The sequence below is a fragment of the Lytechinus pictus genome, chromosome 16 (genome assembly GCF_037042905.1).
Source record: "Lytechinus pictus isolate F3 Inbred chromosome 16, Lp3.0, whole genome shotgun sequence".
Lineage (NCBI taxonomy): Eukaryota > Metazoa > Echinodermata > Echinoidea > Temnopleuroida > Toxopneustidae > Lytechinus > Lytechinus pictus.
Genome location: NC_087260.1, coordinates 3,474,187 through 3,497,367, shown reverse-complemented (window position 1 = coordinate 3,497,367; position 23,181 = coordinate 3,474,187). Strand labels below are relative to the sequence as shown.

The 23,181-nt window shown below is 36.2% G+C and overlaps 2 protein-coding genes across 4 annotated transcripts in view; one reads left to right on the top strand and one right to left on the bottom strand.

Moving 5' to 3' along the window:
* LOC129279482 (filamin-A-like) overlaps positions 1 to 6,154 on the top strand; it is a 40,588-nt gene extending 34,434 nt beyond the window's left edge. For both annotated transcript variants that reach the window (XM_064111144.1, XM_064111143.1), the window contains one exon: positions 563 to 6,154. In XM_064111144.1, the coding sequence (XP_063967214.1) occupies positions 563 to 813 (251 nt within the window). In that variant the 3' untranslated portion in view covers positions 814 to 6,154. The remainder of the gene's footprint in view (positions 1 to 562) is intronic.
* LOC129279486 (protein MIS12 homolog) lies at positions 5,300 to 22,684 on the bottom strand. Of its 2 annotated transcripts, XM_064111146.1 has the most exons (10): positions 22,427 to 22,555; positions 19,241 to 19,382; positions 16,918 to 16,985; positions 15,093 to 15,137; positions 12,838 to 12,960; positions 10,352 to 10,435; positions 8,447 to 8,567; positions 8,080 to 8,180; positions 6,861 to 6,935; positions 5,300 to 6,732 (listed from the first exon to the last, which is right to left on the bottom strand). In XM_064111146.1, exons 2-9 carry the CDS (start codon positions 19,377 to 19,379, stop codon positions 6,864 to 6,866), a joined length of 753 nt encoding a protein of 250 aa, XP_063967216.1. In that variant the 5' UTR covers positions 19,380 to 19,382; positions 22,427 to 22,555; the 3' UTR covers positions 5,300 to 6,732; positions 6,861 to 6,863. The 2 variants fall into 2 exon arrangements, with proteins under 2 accessions (XP_063967216.1, XP_063967215.1); XM_064111145.1 differs by having other exon boundaries at positions 5,300 to 6,935; positions 22,427 to 22,684.
* Positions 22,685 to 23,181: the final 497 nt, after the last annotated feature.

Sequence of the window (23,181 nt, the reverse complement as noted above, 5' to 3'; positions counted from 1 at the left end):
AGAATTGCATCAATCAGATATTTCTCGTATCCTAGCAACAACCATTCATGTAACCATCTGAATGACCCAGTCTGCGGGTCGAACCACAAATTCTGAATCGATTTGTTTCTTCCGCTGACATTCCTGCGAAAATGCTCCAGTCTCAGAGGGCATAGGGTTAGAGTTACATGTAGGATTGTAATAAGAGTTTTTGGTTCAGAATAATGTAAAGTAAAGATCAGGATAAGGGTTTATTTAGGTTTGAAGTTAGGTTATATGTGTAGCTTGACATACAGATTTTCCATCGGAGCAATTGTCATGGAACAGTTAAACTGTTACCTATGGTAACTTGGCGTTGTGACGTGCACCTGTAAACCAAGCTACATTGAGTAGGCTTTAATTGATGAAGAGGTTTGTGCCCTGGTCATGTATAGTGACTTTTAAGATCAACCCTAGATGTAAATATTCATATTGACAGATATCTGTTATACCTAAATTATACTTACTACGGGCACAACTTTGTCATTGTAAAAGGCAACAGGAAGATCAGAATTCAGTTAACAGCATTATTGTGTTCACACAGGTGCATTCCGTGTTGAAATGAAACGCAACGACACGCGCGATCGTACGATTGATGTCCTCTACAACCCTGTCGAGGTCGGGGATTACACCATCCACGTGAAATGGTCAGACAAGCACGTTCCGGGAAGTCCATTCCTCATAAAGATTGTCGACAACGAAGAGCAGCTGCGAGAGGTCCAAGAAAAGTTCCCGACATACTCGACCCGAGCACGCTATGGAGGACGTGAAAACGGCTGGGCGGAAGATATTTAAAAAATCCTATTCCTAACAGGGAGCTGTTTCACAAAGGGTTAAAAGTGACTTCAAGTCATGCCTAATGCTTCAGTTATACCAACAAAACCAACTCTAAACCGACTGATGGTGTGCCATTGGTAAATTGCATAATGGTTTTTGGTGGTCTGGATCCCATTTCATAAAGACTTTTTGTTAATAGCCCAAATGCATAAATTCTATAACACTTTTACTATCAGCCAATCAGATTGAAGGATTTCAGTAGCTTTAAACCGATAGTATAAATTTGTCATTGTATCAACTATCAAGTTTTATGAAACAGGCACCTCGAGTGGTTTTTGCAGGTGTGCCCGTAGCTTATGTAGGAACATGCATGTGGTATATTAGTCTGCAAACACAGACCCAAATTTGACACTTTAACCAAACCATGTCCACAGTGAAGACTAGACAGTTCTGAACTCTCTAGTAGAGCCAGCCACAGTACATAGTGAATCTAGTCTCTCCACTTCAGACTCTGCAGTGTGCACTATGTGAATTAAAAAAACCAAGGGTCTGCGCTCGCAGACTAGTGGTATATAAAACTTGATATTAATAATGAATATGCTGTAGCATGCAACCCCTAAGCATGATGTGACCAATGTACATTATAGTGATGTAATACATGCCATAAGCAACTGGGAAATAAAGTTTGATCATAAGTCATGCTAAACTCTGTGAATCAACCCAAGATTTTTACTTTTTATGAAAATAATTATATGTATATATCGCTCAATAATTTGCAATGTGACCAAATGAAAAGAACCTATGACTGTACGTGTACTTCCCTGAATGCACATATTCCTTTACTAAAACCTTGTATGTTTTTTTTTATTTTATTTAATTTTGACCTCTAAAATTGACAAAGGCTTCTATAGTTGTCATCCCCCTCAGTGGGATCACATCTGGCAATATATACGTTGGTAACACCACATCTGTGAATATCTATTAACACATCTGTGAATAAGGACATCTGTAGATATCACTTAACACATATGTGGATATCACTTTACATCTGTAGATATCACTTTGCATCTGTAGATATCACTTAACACATATGTGGATATCACTTTACATCTGTAGATATCACTTAACACATATGTGGATATCACTTTGCATCTGTAGATATCACTTAACACATATGTGGATATCACTTTGCATCTGTAGATATCACTTAACACATATGTGGATATCACTTTGCATCTGTAGATATCACTTTACATCTGTAGATATCACTTAACACATATGTGGATATCACTTTGCATCTGTAGATATCACTTAACACATATGTGGATATCACTTTGCATCTGTAGATATCACTTAACACATATGTGGATATCAGTTTACATCTGTAGATATCACTTAACACATATGTGGATATCACTTAACACATATGTGGATATCACTTTGCATCTGTAGATATCACTTAACACGTACGTGGATATCACTTAACATCTGTAGATATCACTTTGCATCTTTAGATATCATATGTGGATATCACTTAACACATATGTGGATATCACTTTACATCTGTAGATATCACTTTGCATCTGTAGATATCACTTAACACATATGTGGATATCACTTTGCATCTGTAGATATCACTTAACACATATGTGGATATCACTTAACACATATGTGGATATCACTTTACATCTGTAGATATCACTTAACACATATGTGGATATCACTTTGCATCTGGAGATATCACTCAACACATATGTGGATATCACTTTGCATCTGTAGATATCACTTTCACATATGTGGATATCACTTCACACATATGTGGATATCACTTTGCATCTGTAGATATCACTTAACACATATGTGGATATCATTTAACACATATGTGGATATCACTTTGCATCTGTATATATCACTTAACACATATGTGGATATCACTTTGCATCTGTAGATATCACTCAACACATATGTGGATATCACTTTACATCTGTAGATATCACTTAACACATATGTGAATATCACTTTATATCTGTAAATATCACGTATCAGTGGATTTTTTGTTCATACCTGTACTTATTTCCTTTACTTCAAATACTTTGCAAAATTTATGAAAGATAAAATAAGAACTACAAATATTAAATATTTCGTATGAAGCTGGTGAATTCTGTGAACCTCTATATGTACAGATAAAAAAAAGTCATTTTTTAACATTATTTGCTGCTTGTAAAAATGCTTTTATACAATACATTATGAATGTGCAAATAGATTAATGAATTTATGTTTTAGAAATGATATAATCTTGTGTTTATGTTTTAGAAATTATATAATCTTTTGTTTATATTCCACTTGCCATGGTATGAAATACTAATATATTTATGATAGTCTGATAATTCATTATGTACATGCTTGATAGGTAAAAGTCTTGGCTGCCTAAAGCCTCTTATACTCCATTATCAGTGATACAAAAAACAGTATGGTACAGCTCTGGTTTTCAGGATCTTATATTCAATTCTAGTCAATTTCAAAGGGTTTTGCAATTTAATAGGAAAGATACAATTCCAAAAGTTGCATATGAAGACTAGCAACTGCCACAGCCTTTAGTCCTAAATGTTTGTGAATTGACACAAGATGATTATCTGGGTGGCATTTTTCAAGCTTAAAAATACTTCTCAACTTCAAATATCAACAGCTATCCACATAAGGAACTACATGCACATGCTGTTTTGATAATATGGCCTAGACTATCTTTTCAAGATTTATATTTAACATTTTGTATATTATTAAATCATGAAATTTAATAACTGCCATGCATGTGTATATCTATGTAATCATAACTGTATATTTATTTATTCTAATGAATTAAAAGCCACAATATGACTAATTTACACATTATGTGGTTCATGTAGAAGCAAAATATTAGAAGTGTATTATCTGATCACATTTATAAAATTTAAATGCATTTTTAAAGTAAATTTTGTAGTACATGTACAATATTGGCGTTTTCCTTGGAATTGGACAAATTCAAGTTTTTCATGTATCAACATGTTGGTGAGTAGGTGTCTTTAGTTATGAATTAAATATTTTATTCACAATTCCTTCAATCAAATTAACTTGACACATTGGATTCTGATTAAACTAGTGCATTTATTGTTAGAGGAAATTGGGTTCAAATAAGTAGAATAAAATCAGGAGTGTGTAGTAAAACAAGTTTTGGTTCAAACAGTGTAGGAAATAATCAAGGGCAATTTGATGGATTCACAATATGGTGCGCCATGTATCGGTTGCATTGAACAGGCCAAAATTCCAACGTTGGGGTCGAAATCGCGCGCAGGCAGCGCACAGTGCTAGTGCTCCAAATATGGAAACCACATGGCAAGAATTTGCCTAAAACGGTCTCAATTTCGCAAAGAAATATGCAGGCAAATTTCTCTCCTACCTCCTGGACCCTAGTAAACAGTATATCCGGTTGAGCCGCGTCGGCCAGCGCTGTATAATCACATGTATATGTATTCACTTAAGTACTACCACGTGCAACAGATGTCGACTTTTACCCATGATGCATTGTGAATTTTGGCCTGTCCGCTGCAACCGATAGATGGCGCACTGTACTGTGAATTCACAGAATTTGATTGCAAGTCAATTTTAAGTCCCCAAATCAATCATATGCCTTGCATTTAATTGTAAATTTGCAAATGATTGCTGGTCTCCTTGAACAACAAGTATAAATTGATCTACTTTAGTTGAAATCGATCTATCACTTGTAAATTTGCAACTGAAGTTTGCCATTGATTTACTGCAAATAATTTCTTGCAACACCTCCTTATTAGCCATCATTGTAGCTCAGGGCCCCGTTGCATAAAAGTTACTATGATGTTAACTTTGCTATCAAATGCTTACTTCCATGAAATCCTTGATAATGATTGGCTATTATGCATTGTTACCATGGTTACCATTGGATGGCAGAGATACATGTACCATAATACTATAATAGTAACTTTTATGCAACGGGGCCGTGATCACATAATTCATGGGGGGGGCATGTTTCTTTTTTGGTAATAGCCCTATACGTGCCACCAAAAAAAAAAAAAAATTACACAATAATTTCAATACCTCAAAACATGCTATAGACCTAAAAAGAAGGTCAAATATATCTGCATGATGGACTACTATTTAAAGCCTAATTTGATTTTTTTTTAAATATGAAAATCTGAAGAAAATTTCAATACAGAGAAGTTAACATGCTGAAATATACATCAATAATTGTGATTGAAATGTCTGAAAATCCGGTGAAAACCCACTTCTTTGAAAGAAAGGTTTATTAACATTTTTCTTTGGTTCAATTAAAGTTCCATTAACATCTGTTCAGGAATTTTCAAACTCTCTTTGTACCACTCTTTCAAAATCATGAAATGTACATGTATGTATACCAATGATGATTTTTGTTTGTTTTTTGTTCCAATATGTTGCCTCACTTTAATATCAAACAAATAAACAGCAAACGCCAATATCATATATATAAAAACATTTTAATTACAATTTACTTCCATATATAATAAAGCTGCTACATTCTTTCTACAAGTTATATTACAAGGATATCTACAATGTCAACTAAGTATGTAGTTTGTGTCGATTTTAAATCAATATTCTACATGAAATTTTCAGAGATAATATTTTCATGATAGATAATGGGGAATATTGGAAAGGAGCTCAAAAAGATGCAGAGTGCCTTTTCAATTCAAAGATATAAAGTATATATCAAAGAGGATTCTTGCAGGATTCCTGTATAAAAGTCATGAATCTGACTTTCTGGTATTAAAGGTGCCTTAATTGGCCTTTAAAGTGACCTGTTGAAATATAATCATATGAAATAAGCTTATCAACTTTAACTTATAATTCACCCCATTTCAATGTTAAATAATTCATACAGAGTATATTTTGCTTTCTATACTCTCTCGTTACGAGGGTTTCGAAAAGTAAATGTAGAACGTTATTTACACTATATAGATGCGTCACGTATTAAAAATGGGAAAATTTCTGCCACAAGCATATTTTCTTCTCCCATTCTCACAGTGCTTACCTAAACGTAGCCATCTCTGCTTCCACTCCCAAATGTATGACCCCCCCTCTCCTATCTTGTATTGAAAAAATGTATTAGGGTAAACATGGTTGATTAGCTTAAAGGCATGTACAAATGGGGCTTGTATTGAGTAACTTTAGTCCATTATTGCAATATTATAGTATGTGTGTAGCATAATATGATAATAAAATACTACAATGAAATAATTATACAGCTAACTCAGAGTGTGTATTGTGTGTCATTTCATGTGTTGCAACATAGTGAAAATTAAATCACACTTCATATTATGTTTATGATTACAACACAGAATAAACAAAGTTGTTAAAAAAAAAAACCTTGTAATGTTACAATTCTATCTGGAAAATAGTCCAAATACATGATAGTTTAAAAATGGATAAACAAAAATAACTGAAAAAATTGAAGATTGCTGTCACCAATGAAATGATAACAATGTACTATTTAATATCCCCAATTCCAAAAATGTAAGTTTATTAACATTACCATTCATAGGAGACTTCATTAAAAATTCAGAGATCTTTCTCAGTAGACACAATGAAGCAGAGAAATGAATTCAACATCAAAATCCTGAAGGCACTAAATATGTAGCAAGTTTATCAAGTTGAACTTTAAAGTGTCCCGACATGCAAAATGAATTCTGTTGATGTGTATATGGTGTCTTTACATATCACAAAATAGTTACTTGCTAGATTCTAATGTATAATTTCAATCATTTTTCCTTCATATGTCAGAGAGAAAAAAAAACCCAGAGTTGATGCACATGCATGCGGTTCAATCAGCAACGTCATTGATGTTGAAGCATCCCGTCGAGCAAGACCAAAGCTCCTTCATGTCATGGCCAAGACCTACAGGGCCAATAAATATGAAATATGTCCTTTGAGGACAAACAACAAATCTTTTAGCATGCACTTGACTGAATTAAAGTAGTTCTAAACATGCTATTATAAAAGAAAAGATTAGATAAGATTTGTACCATTCAGGGGGATCCACTCTGGTGACTCATCTTTGCTGGAATGCTTGCATCATCATCATCCTCGAATCTTCGTTTCTGCAAATAATGATATAATATTCCGCATTTATATAGTGCTTAACACATTGGGACGATGTCTCTAATTTTCAGCATTTTGCTCTGTGAATTTTACTCTATTCAGCCATATTAAACACAATACCATTTCAGGGGCCATATTGTTTTTGCCCAAAAGTCGGCCTCTCAAAACTATTGTCTGATCCTGCTTGATCTGCGCCTGCCCCCCCCCCTACCCCTTGAAATTTGTCAACTGTAATGTCAGAGTTTAAACGTGAGGTTTTATAAATACATGTAGATGTAACACCCCTCCCCCCCCCCCCCCCGAAATGCGTACAGTATGACATAGTAGGAAATAAATCAATTTTTAATTTTTGGGCTCTTCTTTCCACAACCTACAGTCGGAATCTGCTAGCTTGGATAATCTTTAGCATTTTCCAGGGCCCTTTGTTTAATTTGCAGGGCTATTCTCTATTTAAAGGTCAAGTCCACCCTTGGAAAATTTTGACTTGAATAAAGAGAGAAAAATCAAACTAGCATAGTGCTGAAAATTTCATCAAAATTGGATGTAAAATAAGAAAGTTATGACATTTTAAAGTTTCGCTTATTTTTCACAAAACAGTGATATGCACAACTAGGTGAGTCAGTCGATGATGTCCATCACTCACTATTTCTTTTGTTTTTTATTGTTTGAATTATACAATATTTCATTTTTTATAGATTTGACAATAAGGACCAACTTGACTGAACCATATAGTATTAAACAATGCTAATTCCACATGTTCAGGGAGGAATCAATCGTTGTATCACTTGACATAGAGGAGAAAATTAGAATATTTCATATTTCATATAATAAAATACAAAAGAAATAGTGAGTGAGTGATGTCATCAGTTCCCTCATTTGCATACCAGCCAGGATGTGTATATTACTGTTTTGTGAAATTAAGCGAAACTTTAAAATGTCATAGCTTTCTTATTTACATCCGATTTTGATGAAATTTTCAGTGCTATGCTTGTTGGATTTTTCTCTTTTTATTCAAATCAACTTATTGTTGGGGTGGACTTGTTCTTTAAGCATTTCTGAGGCTAAATCACCAAGAGCTCCTAGTGTAATTTTTTCCAAGTCAGTCTAAAAAGAATCTTGGTATGATTGATACATGAACCTCACCTTTGAACTGGTAACACTGTTAAGGTGTAATGTCTGAGACAGATCGAGTAGCTTCTCCGCTCTGGTTGCCATGAAAACGATAGACTCTTTCAAATCAGCAACTTTTGGCGAAAAAAAGAGAAAGATTAAAACTTTTCTTATTAAAGAGTTTTAATACTCTTCGATAAATTGTGTAATTTTATATATGGTACCAGCAAAGGAAGGAGAGGTGTAATGTCAGTAAAATAAAACAGAAAAAAAAACACTTTTATTAGATATCTTCAGAAAACACATTGGAAACTCAGTTTGTAATCTGTGTAAGATAAGAGAATGAAAAAGGAGGAGAGATCCATCAGAAAATTACGAGGAATGACACAGCAATATTTACCATTTTCCTGGATGCAAATTTTTTGGTAGTCTTCCATTTGGGTCAGCAAATCATCCAAGAGGTTTTGAATCTGTTTGACGGTATTAGACCACTGCTCAAGTCTAGCATTCACATATTGTGCCTGGGGGGATAAAAATTCAATGTATTATATGAACGCGGAATAAAATCAAATTAATCAATGAAATAAAAAAAAGCACATTCCAGAATTTCAGGGCATTAAAGAACATACTCAGTATGACAATAAGGACCAACTTGACTGAACTATAAAATGTTAAAACAATGGTAAATCCACATGTTCAGTGATGAATAAAACTGTTTCACAGGATAATGAGAAAATTACATGTAGAATATAGTGGGTGACTTCATCAGGCCACTCATTTGCATACCGACCAGGATGTGCATATAACTGTTTTGTGAAATTAAGCAAAACTTCAATAAAATGTCATAACTTTCTTATTTTACATCAAATTTTGATGAAATTTTCAGTGTTAAGCTTGTGTTTTTTATCTTTTTATGCAAATCAACATTTTGTTGGAGGTGAATTTGTCCTTTCAAGCTTTGGTTTGGAATGGTCAAATTAGAGACCGTCCTACTTTGGAAGGGTTGGGCAGTGTGCACCATGTATATCTACTATGGTTATCACTTTAAACTACAGAAGTACCCGAAGTTGCAACAAATGATGATTATTTCAAAAGAATGTCTTTAAAATCAGGTGGGGGTTTCATAAAGCTGTTCCTAAGTTATGAGCAACTATACGAATGACTGGTGATCCTGTCTGTAAAAAATGACATACAGACCATATTGTAATTGGTGTTGATCTAGTTTCCAAGAAATGATTACCAGTCAGACTGAAATCTATGTGATACACCCCTCTGGTGACCCTTATGCCAAAGCTGACTAAAGTACCCTCCAAATGATAAGTGCATGTCCCAGTCATGCGCAATGTCATGTGTAACAGCATTGTGAAACATTACCCTTAAACTTAGGGAAATAATAATAACAACGCGCCTTGGAATAGAATATTTCTAGATAGATGGCGCTATATAAATGCCTATTATTATTATTATTATTACCCTGGTGTAGTGGTTCTGACTTTTACCTTCCAATCAAAGTTCTGTGTTCAGCTCCCACATTGGTCGTGGTGCTCGTGAGCAAGATATAAAGCTACAATTTGCCTCCCTTCACCCAGGTGGTGATTTGCATGTGTGACATAAAGTAGCATTTAAATTCTCAGTTGAATACAATATGAAAAAGGAATCAACGCTTGGCTTGAATCATACTAAGAGAACCCATGCTACTGGGTATTGATCAATAAGATTGCATGTTATATTTTATGTGCGGCATGCACATCAGCATTTAAGCATCTAGTCTTACTTCTCCAGACTCTGCATTATGCACAGTGCTCTTACTTGGGGAAATTCCCAATTGAGCCCAGTCTTAGAAAGAGCTATGATTCATCCAATCAAAATCAACTTTATGGAAATACATAAAAAATGTCAATTTTTTTCTACAATAAATTAGCCCAATATCCTTTGTAATCAAAGAGAAGCACACTGAATGTTCAAGAAAAAGATAAATGTATGAATATACATTATATCTAGAAAATATTTTGAACAAATATAATGATGATGATGATGCACAGCATTTGTATAGCGCCATATATCTGTCAAAGACATTCAAAGGCGCATTTTTGGAGGAGCCAGCCAATCTGGGTCGCCTAAAAGGGCGCGCACACAGAACTGTGACCCGCAGGTCTCTCCTATCAAATTTTAGATGTTAATGGCTTTCCATATTTGTGGTTGATCGGATCATTCGCAACTCTTTGTAAGATGGGTCCCTGGTATTGCTGACGTATGAAGTCCTATTATTATATATACAAGTAAGAAAACAAATATTTTGTCTTACATCAAGTATTCTCTGTCGAAGTTCCTCCAGCTCTGTATCAAGTTTAACTTCATCCGATTCCGTCGGGGTCAGTTCTTTATGAATCTAAATCAAGAAAACATGTAAAAGGATAGATTAACAGTGCATTTAATAGAGCAGAGATTTTTATTATTATTATCATTTTTTTTTGGGAGGGGGTGAACAATTTCTCCAGAAAATTAGTCACAGTACTAGCAAGTAGTACAATTTCCTGACTAGATCCCCATATTTTGCTGTTTGAATAAGCCAAAATGATTTTAGCAATTTGTTGTAGTTACATGTACATAAATTTAACTTAAGCATGGCAAAGTACACAAATTTAACTTAAGTACGGCAAAGTGTGCTATGACTCTTTACCAACAAAGTGATGAATTCATTAGTGCTTGTATATGATTAGTTCATATTGTTTCCTAGTGTGCTGACCATGTTGTTACCTTGATCCTGTAACATAGGATCAAGGTAACCATATAATGGGAACTGTATACTAACTGGATCAATTTTTGTATTGGCAGATTCCTAATTGCAGAGCTGCCAACCTGAACAAAAACATTTCATAATTCTAAAAGCTGAAAATCAGTATTTTGGTGAGGAAATTAGCATTTTCAAAGAAATGCCATAGGCATAAAACTGAAACTTTGGAAATTGGTATTTTGCATTAAACCATTGATAGATATTCTTCCTAATTTTTCAGCACTAATTACTGAAAATCAGTTAGTTGGCAGCTCTGTAATTGTGTCTTTTTGTGCAGTGATTTGTAACAAAAGGGAAAAGATGTTTCATCAAATATCTCTTGGATTGGGTTTTTTGCATAAGTTGGAGAAGTGGCTGCAACACCTGTTTTAACCAGCATATACCGACGAAGGTATAGATTGCAAGCCGTATGAACATTTGATCCCTTTCCTTGATCAAGAATAGAATTTCTCACCAACATAAAATTATTTCTTGCTAAAACAAAAAAAATCCAAAGAAACAGTTTGATAAATAGGGAATTAAAAATAAGTTATGAGCATTTGAAGGTTGCGATCTCTATGGTCATGGAGATCTTCCTATTGGCGATGCAATGCAGATCTGTGATGTCACAAGAGAACAACTTCCCCATATTTACTTTTGTACATATTTCACTTAAATTGCCTTTATTACCTTGTTTATCAGTAGATCAGTTGTTTTTTCTACTGGATGACAATTTAATACAGTGTTTTAATTCATACATCATGTATAGAAAGTGTGTATCACCATCAGAATGAGCAAAAGGAGACATTTGGGGGTATTTTACAATTCATCAAAGGGATATTTATTCACATTTGACATCACAAATCTTTGTTGCATTTTCAATAAGACGATCGCCGAAGCTTTCTTATTGTTTGTCCAACTTTTCGTAAACTTTCAATGATTTTATCTTTATTCTTTTCTGTTTCCGTACAAGCTCGCATGTTCCAAAGGTTTAATTTCCCTTTAAATGAAGATTAGGGGCTCTTTCACAAAGAGATAAGTATGACTTAAAATCTGTCTGAAATCAATGTCTATCTTCTATTACATAATAATACACTGTTTTTAGTGCACAACATCATACACTTGTAGGAATAATGCAGTGCTAAACAAGATAACAGCAAGCAATATCTGATCATCATACAATGTAGGGACAGTGATTTTCCGCGATCGCGGAAAACGGACGTTATTCACGGAATCGGCCTTTTGAAACGGAAAGTGGCTTTTCAAACGGAAAATCACAGAAATATCAACAGAAATTAATCCCAAATCCTCAACAAAATACGAATATCAACTGAAAAAAACACAATCTCACTTTGCAACAACAATCATGACAATCAACACATCGTAACTACACTGCACTCGAGCCCCTCCATCACTCGATCGTATCCAAATTAGTTTACACTGACGTCCGCATATAAGGCAGAATTCGGCCGTGTGTTGCTGCCCTCTGCGTTCGGTCATAATACAATGATCACGGTGATTCAACAAATCCAAAATGGCAGATAGGCGGAAGTCGTCGAATGCTCAAAACGATATCCGAAAAGTCCCATAATCAGCGATAAAATCCCATATAACCATAAAATAATGCTAATAATATGAAAGGTGAGGATGTATTAATGTTGATTGTCTTTCTCTAAATAGTTTTTGAGCTCGAATCTCTTCGATTAAAATAGATTTTAAAGCGATGTTAGTACATTGGTAGATACAAATTTTGACCAGCGCTAGCATTTTGACATCGCGCTACTCATTGCGTATTGGTTTTCAATGTAAACGAAATTGTCACTTTTTCATGTACATAAAGTCTATGGGGAAACAGAATTTCCGTTTTCAGACATGCTGAAACGGAATTTGAGATTTTCTGAAACGGAAAAGGCAATTTTTAGAAACGGAAAATCACTGTCCCTAAGTCAATGTAGTATTAATAAATAGGACCCTTCCTATTCACCTTCTCTGTTAGGAAAAGAAAAGAGACCAGTTACCTTATCTTCGGGTAAGACGACATGAGACGGGATAGGAAAGATGTTCTTAATCAGGTATGTCTCCAGTCTGTCAAAAGCCTTGTCAAAGACTAGTTGAAGATGGGCTAGTAATCTGTCAGAAGACTGAAAGACAAAGATTCACATGAATGAATCATGAAACAATACAAATGAACTGAAAATGTGGGAGTTGTCCATGCCACTTCTCATCAAGATGCCAATTTTTGTAATTTACATTAGCTTTGTAATCTCAATTATTGAATCAACCCCCTTCCTCTCCTTGAGACCTGGCTGCTGATGGCGTGAGTGTCTCCCCCTATAATGTGTAATGGTAGTGTGCGATGTAATCTACATGGCTGAATTGTTAATATTTCTGAAATATGATTTTATTTTCATGAGCTAATTATGCTAATTTAGACACAAATCATACCTTTTGCTCTAATTCACTCAAAGATCCTACAATGCATTTTTTTCCAATTCAATTCAATTTAATTCAACTCAATTCATTTCTTTATTTCATTTTCATTAAAACATATTACAAAGTAATCAAAATCAGATACAAATCTATTGTATTTTTTCCTGTAAATATTTGTTGGAGCATTCTTGACAATTTTGTTTGAAAAAATCTTTCAGATAAATGTGATCTGCCAGCCCTAAACAAGCAATTAATCACCAGGGAAGGTCCTCTGTAAATAGCCAAAATGGTAATTTGGTATTCAATAGGTAAAAATTAGAAAATCAGCTCATCTGAAAGAACTTCTCCTTCATACTGTTAAAATCTGCAGTAAATAATAATAATTAAAAAAAAACGAAGAACTTCTTTGAAACCACTTTGGTAGGGACTTCTTAGTAACTTTCACTAAGACTGCAAAATGTGCACATCTCATGCTTGAGTGAATCCAAAACTTCAAACTTCCCCATCTTTTGGGGGCTCTCAGTGAATTTCTACATTCAATCAAGTACCTGTGTGGGTTCATGTTGAACTATTTTGCCAGGTTATACATCATAGAATATATAATAAAATATCACATAAGTTTAAAGCTTAGGATGTACGTTCCCAAACCCAATAGGAATGTAGAAAATTCAATTTGGATGATGTTTAGTTGATTTTTGGGTGGCAGGTTTGCAAGAAGCAGAGGACCGTTTGGCAAAGGTGAATGGGGTACGTTGGTATGAACACGTGCTGAGGAGGCGCATACATTCGTAATTCGTTATTTTTTATTCGTTATTTCGAAAGTTCGGATATTCCGAAGGTACGTATTTCTGAAGGTTCGTAATTCCGAAGGTTTGTAAGTCCGAAAACAAAATGAGGTTCGTAATTCCGAAGGTTCGTTAGTCCGAAAACGAAATAAGGTTCGTAATTCCGAAGGTTCGTTAATCCGAAAAAGAAATGAGGTTCGTAATTCCGAAGGTTCGTTAGTCCGAAAACTAAATGATTAACTAACCTTATTTCGTTTTCGGACTAACGAACCTTCAGAACAACGAACCTTATTTCGTTTTCGGATTAACGAACCTTCGGAACAACGAACCTTATTTCGTTTTTGGATTAACGAACCTTTGGAACATCGAACCTTATTTCGTTTTCGGATTATCGAACCTTCGGAATAACGAACCTTCGGAATAACGCCACAAATGTTCGGATTAACGAACCCTTTTACGTTTTCGGATTAACGAACATCGAGGTATAGGCAATTTATGTGTTTCGGAATTACGAACCTTCGGAATAAAGAACCTTCGGAATTACGAAGTGTAACCCTGAGGAGGGATGACAGGCATGCTTTAAGGGTGGATGGTTTTAAGGGGAAAGCCAAAGACATGTAAGAGGCAAGTGGAAGAGGAGAGTAGGATGGTTGGGAACTTGAGGATGGAGGATGCACTGAATCAGGCAAAGTGGAGGGAGGGGGTTAGGGTGATTGCTGTGAGTGTGAGGTGAATCTGGCCCCCCCCCCCCCCCCCCCCCCCCCGTTCACAGGGATTAAACCAGATTTAAAACTTTGGATTGATGATAATGAAGTCACAAAGATACATGTACTTGGGGGTGTTTCACAAAGATTTAAGTATGACTTAGCGTCGCACTTAAATACCGAGTTGCGTACGGTATGAAAGGCTTGACCGCATTGGTCAGATTGTGTCATGAGGACGCGCACTAATGCGTATCTATCAATAAGATCGCGCATTGCATATCGTGTACGCGTCGGAATTTAAGTGCGACTTAAGTCATACTTAAATCTTTGTGAAACATCCCCCTTGTCTCCTACCTCTCTAACTGCTTCTTCACATACAGGATGCCTTCCCTGCTGGCTCTGGACACAAAATAGAAAAATTACAAGATAAATGCCAGTAATTTGGTGGATTTACAATACGGCTGGAGGGGACAGGCCGAAATTCGTAATGCCTCATGGGAAAATGTTGACATCGAAATTAATCTGTGTGGCACGTGCTAGTGGATACATGAGATAATGCTGCGCTGGCCAGCCTTCATATATCGTTTACCAGGGTCCAGGAGGTGGGAGAGAAATTTGCTGCATATTTCTTCTTGAAATGTAGATCATTTTTGGTGAATTCTTCCTCTGCTTTTGGCCATGGTTTTCATTAATGAAGAATTACAGTACACTAGTAGTGTGTGCTGCCTGCGCCTGTGATGTTGACCCCGAAGCTAGATATTGGCCTTTCCACTGCAACCGATCGGATATTAAAGTGGCGTAACATACTGTGAATCAATCGAATTGAGGAAATGATGCCAAAATAAGTTTGAACATCATCCAATGAAATTGCCACCAAAGTAAACACATATGAATAAAAGAACATGTGCCAAATGATTCTCCTAGAAAATGTAGAATTGGTGAGGAAAAAAAAAAGACGGCATCTCGCCAAATGTCTGGTCTTTTTCCAAGCAATAATAATAATACACCGTCCCACATGTGCTTATTTATGTTGGCTATCATTCAGTGTGGTCGTTTTCCAGCATATATTTCATGATTTTACATACATAGGTTGATGTAAACAAGTGGAACGCCTCTGGCAGTCTCGCCTGCATCACGCAATTCGATATAGCAGCAGTGCTGCCTTTGAAAACAGCTAATGAATAATTATTCACAGAAGACACTTGATAATAATGATAATAAAATATTATGTCCATTGACCCAAAATGACCTTTGACCATGATCATGTGACCTAAGACATGTGTAAAACAATCATTCATACTTGATTACCATTATGTCAATGTTTCATGAGCTAAATCCATAAACTTCTAAGTTATGATCCTTATTCAACACATACTCCCAACACGGCCAGAGTTCATTGACCTTTGAATAACCTTTGACCTTGGCCATGTTCCTGAAATGCGCACAGGGTATTCAGGGATACATTGCTGCTCTTATGTCCAAGTTTCATGAACTAGATCCATAAACTTTTTAAGTTACATGTACACGTATGATCCATAAAATTTAAAGTAGATCCATAAACTAATGAAAATTCCTCAAATAACCGAACATGGCCAAAGTTCCTCGACCATAAGTGACCTTTGACCTTAATCATGTGACCTGAAACTCAGGCAAGATCTTACATGTAAGCAGTAGCAGACCGTGACCCGGAGGAGACAAAGCATTGGGGGCACAGCATTGTTCAAACAATACAGTGCCCCCCAATGCTTTGTCTCCTCCGGGTCACGGTCCGCCACTGCATGTAAGTGATACACTATTACCCTTATGTCTAAGTTTTATGAACTAGGTCGATATACTTTTTAAGTTATGACATTTCAAAAACTTAACCTTGGTTGAGATTTCGATATTGAAACCCCCCACATGGTCCAAGTTTATTGACCCTAAATGACCTTTGACCTTAGTCATGTGACCTGAAACTCAAACAGGATGTTCAGTAATACGTGATTACCCTTATGTCTAAGTTTCATGAACTAGGTCCATATACTTTCTAAGTTATGATTTCATAAACTTAACCTTGGTTAAGATTTCAATGTTGACAACGGAAAAGCGGCGCCTATAGTCTCGCTCTGCTATGCAGGAGAGACAATAAACCAGAATTAAAAAAAAAGAAAAAGAAAATGGGGATTTTTTTTTTACTTACCTCAGAAGCAATATATTTGTCAGCAGCATCTACACTGTCATACAGATAGTCAGCAACAGCATTGTATACTGTGTGGAAAAAAGTTTTAAAAATAGAAGCATGATAATTATGTGGGCAAAGATGAACGAGGAGAGGCTATCTTAAAGGTAAAAAGTGTTTAAAAAAGAGGAACTTAAGATGAACTCCCACTCCACATTCTTATTAGCGAAAGAAAGCATTAATCAAATCATCTATCGATATTTCACTTGAAGTATTGGTCCAAAAATAAAAACTCAATTATGTATGCAACATGAAAAGTGAGTATAAACACAGGATTTGTCAAAGACAGCAGAAATTTAAGATTTCATTTTTAGATAAAATTCATAAGAATTGATATAATTGTACTTGTAGTAAACAGTACTGTATACATACAAATAAACTCGAATTACTTGCATACATGTACCTGCCAATCCTGAGACCCAAGAAATTGGAACAGATAAGTAAGAAATTTCCAGAAACAGGAACTTTATCAAATTTACTATTAAATACATGCACTATATATCATGGTAATAGAAACACACAGGTTAAAATGACAATTTTCCCTTCCTAAAAAAGGAATTTTCATATTTTAACAGGAACAGTTGGTAGGAATGCAAATTAAGAATTATTAACTCAGCAAGAGATAGAAAGAAAAGTACACCCCACTCTTGTAACATAGTAAACATTAATAGTAAAAATAGATAGGTCTTTTATGTTTTTTCTGTGTCCCTGTCCTTTTTACCACTTGTTTTTGTCTTTGTGCAGTTATTTTACTCTCTCCAAGCTCTGCATGGTCTATTGTTTCTTTCCAGCTGTCAATGATAACGCATTTATTTGTTAAAGATCCAGACCGGACCCGAAAATGAAATTGATAAATTATATACCAATCGAAAGCTTATAAGCTACTAAATACAGCAAGGTATGCTTTATGCATTTTCACCGCTTCCCAGCTGAGTATTTTGCTTAAGAATATTCCAATTATCGGGCTTCGAACCCCGCTTAGAAAATAGGCTTTATTGTGCTATTCACCTGCCTCGAGACCGTGACGTCACGTTGTGTAAGAAGCGTCGTGATTCCATAGGTTTGTACACAGAAAAACTGGGTGATTTTTTTGCTTTCCAGATAACGCATTTCATTCTCTTCACTTCTATCACAGATGGATATCACATATATTTTTACCCATAAGCTTGAATTTATGAAATCTACAGTTTTGAACTAGTTTTTGCCATATTTTGTTTCCTGCTTATTTGGCGCAGATTTCAATTCTATCTGCATTTAGATTATGTATAACAACTTTTCCTGACATAGCAATTTAGGCCCAATAAGAACCAAACAAAGAAATCACAAAAAATGTAGTGAAAAGTTGTAGGTTTACAACAATTTGAACAGTGAATAATTTTGAGTGCAATTTTCATCTGAAAACGAAAAAAAAATGGATTCATAACATGGAAATGGAAGAAAATACCCAATGCTTTTGTACACAAACCTATGGACTCACAACCCTCCTGACACAACGTTACGTCATCATTTCCAGGCGACGTGGGGGTGCTCAATCGAAGCGTACTTTGGAGGAGCAGTTTCTTTGATTTTTATTTAATATTTTTAACTATTGGAAGGAGATATATGTAATATATTTGGTATATTTGTATTGTATGAATCATTACCTTTATTTTGATATATGATTGTTTTTACACTGGTCAGGGTCTTTAAGGGCCTACACGCAAAGGACCGAATTCACAAAGGTGATTTTGAAAACCCACAGTTGAGAATGAGTCCATGGTTTATGCAGATTTCCTGAATAAATTACACTTAATTTTATAGCGCTTATAAGGCGCTTGTATAAAAACAAATGCTGATGCGCGCTTTTGTCACAGTGCGCCAAATTGACGTCCGTTACCATGGTTAGATACGCTATTTTATTCATGAGTCCACTGTTTGAAGAGTGGACTCATTATTCAAAACAGTAGACTCATGAATAAAATAGCATGGATAACCACGGCAACAGGCGTCAATTTGGCGCACTCTGACAAAAGCGTGCATCAGCATTGGACATTTTTTAATATACGCGCTAAATTAAGCGTAATTCATACAGGAAATCTCAACCGTGGGTTTTCAAAATCACCTTTGTGAATTCGGGCCCAAAAGTTTTTATTTCCTTTATGTCCCTCCACTATGAATGTTACGCTCAAGATTTTTTTCTTGTTTTGTCTGTATTTATTGTATGGTAATAGGGCCTATAGTTTATTCTGTTTTGTATTTCGATTGATTTGTGGAAAATAAATGAAAAGGACAAGAACATACTCACCTCCATCTATAAATGATTTTGGTGTGAAGCCGAAATACTGCGTTTCATATTCATGCAGGGAGTCTCCCATAACCTTCTTTGTGATGCTCGATGATATATCCTTCTCATCGTCCGTGCTTTGATTGGACGGAGCCGCCATTATCTTCACAGGGGACAAAAAAAAAATTACATTGCTAGACTCCTATAGATAAATGGTACACAGTGTAGACCTCTAGTGAGTGATTGTATTACCAAACACGTGCATCATACGCGTCAGAGAATAATTTCATAGACTCAAAACTAGCTGACAGTACTACTAGAGGTCATAGGTTCAAGCTTGTATGTAAAGCCAAGATGCAGAACGAATTATGTCATAGTCTTCCTGAGCTTGTAGTAGAGTCTAAGGATGTATTACAATTTGAAAAGAGGATTGGTTTTTGGTGGCGTAATGCAGAATTTAAATTTTATTATAAGGTTCCTACCCTAGACCGCACCAATTCTTCAGACGTCACTGTTTATCACCAGGAGCTGGACATAGAGGAACAGAAGATCCTGCGTCCAGAACTTAACCTTATGTAACCTTACGTATGTATGTACTTCTAGCACCAGTATCTAAGCAAATAGTACCTAGCAGCTCATCAACCTTGTGACAAACACACTGAGAGTATACCGACTAGGAGATCATTTGGGTGTGGAAATGACCCACAACAAACAAAAACAACAACAACATGTATGATGGTGGGCCCCAAGTCTGCGCACCTAACAATTTGAGTTAAGATTTAACATGAATTTCTTCTTATTTCACAAAATCTTTTGGTTAATAGTGTTCCTTATATTATTAAGAGTAAGTGTACCAAATTTCTCATTAAAAAATGAAAGAAAATATAAGATTTTCTTGAAAAAACCTTTGGGCAGTCATTTTCAGATTGAAAAAAAAATGGTACCCCATGTCTGCGCACTCATTCACTTTGCACACGATTCAGGGATTTTGATGACAAAGGCTGCATTTTGAGGCCGTCACATGAAATGCCCTGAATTCATTATTTTTCCACCATTTTGAGTCAGATTTTTTTGTGAATACCTGTCTATGTATTGCATGTGTAAAGTTCGTGCTCGTTGCGTATCTTCTTGTACAAGAATCGCGCAGATACGCGGGTGCGCAGACTTGGGAGACCGCGCAGACATGGGGGAACTGACCATATGTAAAACTTTGCAACATCCTTTCAAAGGGAACTTGAATAGAATGATAAAAATGGTCAAAAATAAATTTTCAGTCGTTATTTTCTCAAAATAATAAAAATTAAAACATTGTAAAAATAGCTCATCAGTGATATTGTTGTTTTCTCAACTTTTAACATAGAAAACACACGTTCAGTAAATAAGATACCATTTTAAAGTGACCAAAACATTTCACATGCGAAGAGGGGTCCGATTAGAACAGTCAGGAGTCGATCGTGCAAAACGAGGGACACACAGGACTGGGGTCTCAATACTAGTAATGTGGAAACAGAATTCAGAAATTATGCACTTACCACGATTATATGGATGAAGGTCTATCGTGACACACAAATCCTGACATCGAGGCACAGGCTGGAAGTGGAACCTCAAAAAAAAAAATATATAGCCTCGGTCTCGATCGGCCATTTTGTTTTGAATTTTGAAAGGAGAGGTATCGCGACAAAACTTGTCCAACTTAAGTTCCAGTCTGTGCCTCGATGTCAGGATTTGTGTGTCACGATATATTATACAAATAATGCATGCAGCCGAGTGCGTTAGTGGAAATGCAGAGCACGCGAGGTTTCTTTAGATAGGTGCCGCACTGTGCACGAGCCGCTGGCGGCGAGTGCCCAGTGTGCACCATCTGAAGAAACCGAGCTTTCTCTGCATTTACTTTTACGCACGACAGAGCAAGTGCATTATTTTTTTTATAAAATAGCAACACAGAAACAAATTCTTAAAAAGTTACAGCACAGTTTTGTTGGACTTCTACCGCATTGGTTTGCTTGAGCGTGCAATGTCAATTTTCGTTGCGCACCTTTTGCACTGCCGTGTAGTGCACCAAAAAAGTTGGATGTCATGTGACGCGTATTGGCCAATCGCGATGCTTGAAATAATACACCTATTTTATAATAAATATTATAATTAATATAGACCTTCATCATATATCATAATCGACATGATCGAGGTAAGTCATTGTAAGTGCATAATTTCTGTTTCCACATTTTATTAAGAAAAAGATTACTATTGAGACCCCAATCTACCCCATTGACATGTCTCCGGCCTCGTTTTGCACCGTCGACTCCTAGGGCTAGGCCTAGGCACCCTGGCCCTGGGTTAATAATAATAGTACTTTAGCGAACCGTCTGTGTCATGCTTTTTTGTACTAGTTCCCGTTAGTACCGGTACTACGACTCCGAGCACTCACACGTATTGCGAGGTTAGTATTAGTATACATGTAATGAACCCTGGCCTTGGCCTAACCCAGAGAGCTCCAGCCCGCGTAGCGGGCTGGAGCCCAGACGCGCAGTGTACAAACGGGCATTGAGGTGAGAGTACCGTGAAGTTTGGTCAATATAATTTACATAATACATAATTTAAACAGAAATTAAGCACTTACCACGATTGTATGGATGATACTAGTCTAACGAGTGGCAGTTTCCTGACATCGAGGCACAGACTGGAACCTCAAAAAACGATCAGTTCTGTCGCGGTGTCTCTCCCTCTTTCAAAATTCAAAACAAAATGGCCGATCGAGACCGAGGCTAGTATAGCACTAGCGCATATAGACTTTGTCAAATTCGCGCATGCGCCCTACACCCTCTCGAACGGCCATTTTGCTATGAATTTTGAAAGAAGGAGAGCCACCGCGACAGAACTGATCGTTTTTTGAGGTTCCAGTCTGTGCCTCGATGTCAGGAAACTGCCACTCGTTAGACTATCATCCATACAATCGTGGTAAGTGCTTAATTTCTGTTTAAATTATGTATTATGTAAATTATATTGACCAAACTTCACGGTACTCTCACCTCAATGCCCGTTTGTACACTGCGCGTCTGGGCTCCAGCCCGCTACGCGGGCTGGAGCTCTCTGGGTTAGCCTTGGCCTGGCCCTGGGTGCGGTACGAGGAGATATAAAAAAAAAATAATAATGTTAAAAAACTCCCCAAAACAGACGGCTGTCAGCTGTCTTTACCGTAACATACCGTACCTTAACCTCTCAAGAAATTCGATGTCCAGTTATCTTTCATACACTCTTATTCTTAAAAGTCCTGGTTTTCACTGAAAAGTGACTGACAATCCTCCTGTCTCTCGCTCGGCATCGTTATACGGTATGCTCGGTGAATCAAGCTGGTTTTCGGTGACCGCCGCGCCGCCGCCAGCGCGCCCGGCTGGCGAGATCTCGAGAGGACTGGTATGGAGCCAGTCGGTCTTCAAATGGCGCGCCATGCCATAGTAGGATTCGTACGGTATCCTTAAAAACTCTCGTGGGGACAGAAGAAATCAGAATAAAACAAACAAATTCAATTCATTTCATTTTTTCATTTCATTTATTGGTTTTTGCAACATTTTTCATAACAAAATTCTGGACAAGAAAATACATATCTGAAACTTGACATCTAGATAATGAACAATAGTTTTGTATATAAATCCTCAAACATATCTTACATAAATGAAAATCATTAAGTGGTATTTTCTGTTACACAATAAATAGGATGGTTGCAAGGGTCGTCACAAAAGCAAAGCTTGAAAACGTAACAACCCTGGAATATAGCCAAAATAATTAATATCTATTGTCATTAAACGTGCAGCTGCATGAGGGACTGGGGGGGGGGGGGGGGAGGGAGATGCTTGGTCCTTAGCATGGAATTTTAGAAAATAACACGTTTTGTTGTTTGATTTTAATTTATACATGTTCTAGATAAAAGTCAATGTCTAATTAAAATAATGATAACAATGGTAATG